Source organism: Prinia subflava, chromosome 1, assembly GCF_021018805.1.
Source record: "Prinia subflava isolate CZ2003 ecotype Zambia chromosome 1, Cam_Psub_1.2, whole genome shotgun sequence".
NCBI classification, from domain to species: domain Eukaryota; kingdom Metazoa; phylum Chordata; class Aves; order Passeriformes; family Cisticolidae; genus Prinia; species Prinia subflava.
In genome coordinates this window covers 122027916-122033277 of record NC_086247.1, presented here as the reverse complement: position 1 = coordinate 122033277, position 5362 = coordinate 122027916, and the positions used below count along the sequence as shown (strand labels likewise).

Sequence of the window (5362 nt, the reverse complement as noted above, 5' to 3'; positions counted from 1 at the left end):
CTTGCTGATTTTTTCAGGTCTGTTTCTATGAGACTAGTGAGTTAGCTTCAAATGTTGGTGCTTGCCTACCTCTACCTCGCTGGTGCTGTGGATGTGTAGTCTGTTTTAGTTCTGAAGTTCCTCCATCTTCTCCTAAGTAAATCCTGGTTTTTCAGAGTCAGTGCTTCTTTGTAGACTTGCTCCTCGTTTCCTTCCTCATCCTGACAACTCTGCCTGTGCAGACAGGACTAGATGCACTCACGGCTTCTATTGTGGTTCCTGCAACTCGGTTCTTTATTCAGCAGTAAGTGAAGGGCATGCGACATTTTCTGTTTTCCCTTGCCTTTTCACTTCTAGCCACGAAACATGTCCCTAGTGTGTTCCACTCCGTGATTCCGAACTACTGGAATCCTGTGTGCTTTTTCGACTGGACAGGCTCTTCTATCTGTGTTGCATCCGCTTTTAAACTCGCGGACCCGTTGTCCTGAGGGGAGAACAGTCGCCGGCACGCCTGGGCGGCGCCAGCGCGAGTCGGACGCGCTCGTCCCTCGGCTCTGGGGGGCTGCGGCCGCCTCGGGGACCGGCGCCGGGAGAGGCATCCCCGCGCTCCGGGCACCCGCAGCCCCGGTCCGCGGCGCCCCGGACGCGGGCGGCTCCCGGACCTGCCCCGGTGCCGCTCCGTGCGGCCGCTGCCGGCGGGAGCTCCGGAGCACAGCGGGCCGGGCGGGGCTGTAGGCGGCAGCCTCTGGTTCGGCACTCGCAGGGTTGTGTTCTGGCCAAGGGCCTGCGGGATGGGCCACGGGGCCGTGGGAAAGCAGCTCGGGGATCTTTGCTGCCAGGAGGAGCGTGCAGCAGCTGCGTGACACGAAATTGTGTCCATTCTCACCGGCTTCAGTGCTGGGGAGCTTTGGAAGGCGAGGGACTAAACGGAGAGACGAAGGCTGAAGTTTCTTGTCTTTATTCCTGCTCTAAGAGAGCCGGCGTTTGCCAGTTCATTTGGGGCGTTTACACCTCTGAAGTTCTTTAATGAACCCTTTGTGTCTCCGACTGTAACTGTTTCAGGACCGACAATGTACCAAGGCACACGTCTTTGTAACTATGGAGGGTGGTTAGAAGTATTCATCTGTTTTCTTGGAAGTTTTTATTTTTCCTGTCCTTGCAGGCTTTTCTGATGTCTCTTCAGAAGAATTGCAAGGAGTTCTATGGAGTACTATGACAGCAAACAATATAACTGGGAAATGTGTAAGCAGTTTAAAAATGATGACTCATGGAGACAGTCTTTGGGATAAGACTTGTTACAAATCTTCAGGTGACAACTCTTGACTCATCTCCCAGCTCTAGGAGATGATCAGAGTGCCAAAATAGCCTTCAATTCCTGTGCACCAAAGAGAGTGCCAAAATAGCAGCTGGTCTATATGGCCTACCCTAATATCATCTTTTTGCCTCAGATCTGTCTCAGACTGTCCACTGTGATAGTGCTTTTTATGTAAAGACATTAAAATTTCATATAAGGGCATCAGTGAGAGTATTTAAAGAAAACTTGTATTAATAACTAAAATTTAATCTTTTCACCTTGAAAAGATTAAATTTTCCTTTTTCAGAGGAAAGCAAAACTCCTCTGTTGGATTATTTCTTTTCTAATTCTAAATATCTCTGTTTGGTTCAGTTGACAGAACATTTTCTTTTTTTCTTTTTTTCTTTTTTTCTTTTTTTTTTTTTTTTAATCCTACCTAATAATAAGAAGAATATGCACTTTATTTTCTCTCTCTTTTCAGATAGATGCTGTCCAAAAGTTAGCACTACAATGGAAAAATTGGCTCCTTCAATTGAAAGCTTTAAATGCATCAACAAAAATTAATTTAAATTTAAATGCAGCTTTGGTAGGTGTTCATGAATGGCAACATATCTCTGTGCCTGTTGTCATTTTTAATGAAGTCATTTACACAGATGTTAATTATGGTTACAAAGACCTCTGAGATGTGGCAGTTGTGATGTGCCACCTGGGCATATTCTCTGGACTCCTGAAATCAGTGAATGGCAGGTGGTACAATAAACCCCTTCAGTTAACTGGGGAAAAATGTGCATAGAGATGGTTCCATGTTAGCAAGGCAGCAGCTGGATCCCAGCTTTGGAATTCTCTCATTGTAAGCCATGTGAAAGCAACCAGAGCTAAGTTTGGGATGTGGTTGTGTACATGAGCAGGAAGAGGCCAATCCCCACCACACCTTTTTTCCCCTGGGCTGATGTTGACTCTTCCAAGAGAGGATCAGCAGACTGGGCCAGAATCGCTCTCCAGGACACCTTAGGATAAACGGAGCATTTGGCCAATGCCAGAACTGAGAGAGAGGTGGGAGAGAAGCACTATGGAAAACATGTGAGCATAGAAAGAGTCATTGGTTGTGCAAAGGTGACAAACACTTGTGAATGGAGATGGGTTTTCATCTCCAGAAGTTTTCATTTCAGAAGGAAATGCTTGAGTAAAAGCCCATGTGAAAGAAATGACCAGGGAGACAGAGGAAGTGGCTCTATTTAAATGCAGTCTGCATGAAGTGCAGGAAAGGTTGAGTGCTACAATCCCAGCCCTTGGCCTGTTCAGTGCTGAAGTGGACAAGCAGGATTTGGGCACAGGAGACAGGATGTGCTGAGGACAAGCAACAGAGTGAGTCAAAGCTGTGCCCTAAACACAGTCACAGAGCACAACCTGGAATAGGAAGAGGTGAGAATGAGAGCTGCAGAGGGGATCAGGTCATTGACTGGCAGGCAAAAATCAATCAGTTGTAGCAGATTTGCATTTCTGGAGAGAGCGTGTATGGCCTTAGAGCACTTAAAGCACTGCAAGAACAGGCAGTTGTGAGGAGTGATCACTGTCCAGCATGGTCTGAGTTGGATTCAGTAGGACTGGGCAGCTCTGTTTTTGTTTCAAATAGATATTCAGAGAGACTTCCCTGTTTTGGAACCTATTTTTCATGTATGTCTCTGGAATTCTTTCAGCTCTCTGCTTTCAAGAGCACGGGCACTCAACCAGCACCTGCCTTTGGAATGGGAGGACAGCAAACCTCAAGCTTTGGGCTGTCAAGTAAGTTCCTGTTCTAAGAACCAAAACATTTGAACATTTCCCGTCGTTTGCTGCTGCTGCTGCATCTTTGAAGCACAGCAGTGGTTTAGTATCCCTGGGACACCCGTTCTAATATTTTGTTGTAAATTCTCTACTTGCAGGCTTTCCTGTGAGCAGCAGCAGTACCAGTGCCAGCAGTTTCTCCTTTAAAACCAGTTCCAGCCTCGTCAGCTCAACATCATCCGGGAGCAGCCCTGGTGCCGGGAGCTCTTCTGCTGCTGCAAATGCTCCTGCATTTGGGACAGTGTCCTCTCCTGGCACAGCCCAGTCCGTGGGCTTTGGCAGCGCGGCCGCTCCATCCGCAGCCTCCTTCTCCTTTAAAACAGCTGCCACAGCCGCTGGCTTTGGGACCTGTGGCTTTCCAGGCTTTGGCAGTGCTGCTGCTGTGAACTCTGCCAGCACCGCTCCGCTCCCAGCCTTTGGAGCCTTCAGTGCCGGCGTAGCCTCTTCCGCCTCGCCCTCGAGCGGTTCTTTATTTGGACAGAGCGCCAGTGCCTCTGGACATCCTGTCACTGTCACCTCCGCTGCAGCCACCAGCTCCAGCCCCACCTCGGAGAAGTTATTCACGCCCAAGAGTGAATTATCAGCTGAAGAGTGGCAGCAGTTTGAAGCAAAGGAGCTCACGATTGGAAAGATTCCTCTTAAGCCACCACCATTAGAACTTTTAAATGCTTTTGGGCTTTAAAATTTATTCTGAAATATTGTTAATTTTTATTTTCTCTGTCAATTCTCTTCCACAGGAATAAATGCACAAGTATAAACTTCTGAACGTTATTTTGGGACAGAATTTTTACATCTGAGAAATGAACTGCTGAAACTAAAATGGAACATTCCCTTCTCTATGCTGTCCAGTGAAATTTTGTGCAAAGACTCTATGAAAAATATGGTGTCAAAAGAAATAATGTTTCAGTCAGGTGTTTAAAACCTACTCTTGGATCAGTTTATTATCTCCAAATGTTCACTCCATGCCCTGACAATTGGTATTGTAAATTTATTGGTGAGCCCTTACTGATAGTTGTTACTCAATGTGTGCCTTTGCTGTCTATCAAAAATCTATTGGTTTATTTCCCAGCTTTACTGAATCTAGACGATTTGTGAGGGATGCCTCCATACTTTCCTCCCGTCCCTGTCACTCATTATCAAAATCCTCCAGCATCCTAATGTTTACATCTTTAAGTTGACCCTTCCTGTTCACAAATGGCATGTGCCTTCAGGTCAAAAGGAGGGGCCATTTCTGACCCCACAACCCTTGCCTATCCTTTTGCCTTCTCTAATACTATGCTCTTTTCATCAACATTAAAAAGGGGTTCAATATAGCTTGCATATCCCACCAATTAGGGTTTAGAAGTTTCCAAAAGCTATAGTTTCCAAAAGCTGATACATTCCTTCAGGATTCTCTCATTATGAACCAACAGATCATTTCCAACTCAAAAAATCAAAAGTAGTACAAGGAACATGTCCAGAAAAAAACTGGCTGATGCTGTGCCCCACTGTTTGTCTTACCACTGGCTGGGTTCGGTCTCTGAGTCCAGCCCACAAGACTAAAATCCTCACTTCCCATGTTCTCTATATCCTCTGTATCTGATCTGTATACTCTTTATTCCTCTCCACCCTGCTGTTGTAGGGGTGTGGAATGAAGGGAGCTAACATTTGCACATAAAACCTCACCCTCTTTTCCAACATCCGCTGTAAGATAATAGTAATCTGCAGTGACACATTTTCCCCATACTCCAATTTATAAAGTGGCCACCAGTGATGATAATATCTCTTCATTTTATCTTTAGTCACTGGATTTCCCCTAAACATATTCCAGTTTTTTGGGATGCATCCTAGACATCCATGGAGCAGAATTGTGGATTGGCATGTTCCAATCATTAAATTTAATTAAACATTCAAGTTACCCAATTCCTGTACCCTTAGATCCAGACCTTCAGTAGTTACATGACCCCAACCCCCTGACTGGTTACACTGATAAACATACACCATTTAAAAGAGGAACACTAGTGCACCTACCAATCCAAAAATTCTGTTCCCCTTTTGGCACTTACTTGGGTTTCTCTGCAGCATTGCACCTTTGAGTTGCTCAGCACCTTGGTACTGGAGAGGAATTGATGGAGTCTGCCATCAGTTGCTCAGTACATGCTGCAGTCCTGTCTCATCGAGTTCTCCATTGCCAGAGGAAGCAAGATGGTCTAGTTAAAGCTTTTGGCCATCCCGCCTGGATGGCCAGAACTTCCAAATATGGATTCTACTGGGTGTAAGAAGCAG

At 45.9% G+C, this 5362-nt stretch overlaps 1 protein-coding gene across 2 annotated transcripts; it reads left to right on the top strand.

Moving 5' to 3' along the window:
- The first annotated feature begins 1097 nt into the window (after positions 1-1097).
- LOC134557530 (nucleoporin NUP42-like) lies at positions 1098-3863 on the top strand. Of its 2 annotated transcripts, XM_063410631.1 has the most exons (4): positions 1100-1221; positions 1755-1859; positions 2971-3055; positions 3196-3863. In XM_063410631.1, exons 1-4 carry the CDS (start codon positions 1192-1194, stop codon positions 3777-3779), a joined length of 804 nt encoding a protein of 267 aa, XP_063266701.1. In that variant the 5' UTR covers positions 1100-1191; the 3' UTR covers positions 3780-3863. The 2 variants fall into 2 exon arrangements, with proteins under 2 accessions (XP_063266708.1, XP_063266701.1); XM_063410638.1 differs by lacking the exon at positions 1755-1859 and having other exon boundaries at positions 1098-1221.
- The last annotated feature ends 1499 nt before the right edge of the window (positions 3864-5362 follow it).

What these genes read in the sequence shown, in the direction of transcription:
- LOC134557530 (XM_063410631.1), top strand. Translation starts at nt 1,192, where the DNA reads ATGACAGCAAACAATATAACTGGGAAATGT. An exon ending in TAAATTTAAATGCAGCTTTG is followed by an intron (nt 1,860 to 2,970) that starts GTAGGTGTTCAT and finishes GAATTCTTTCAG; the next exon opens with CTCTCTGCTTTCAAGAGCAC. An exon ending in CTCAAGCTTTGGGCTGTCAA is followed by an intron (nt 3,056 to 3,195) that starts GTAAGTTCCTGT and finishes CTCTACTTGCAG; the next exon opens with GCTTTCCTGTGAGCAGCAGC.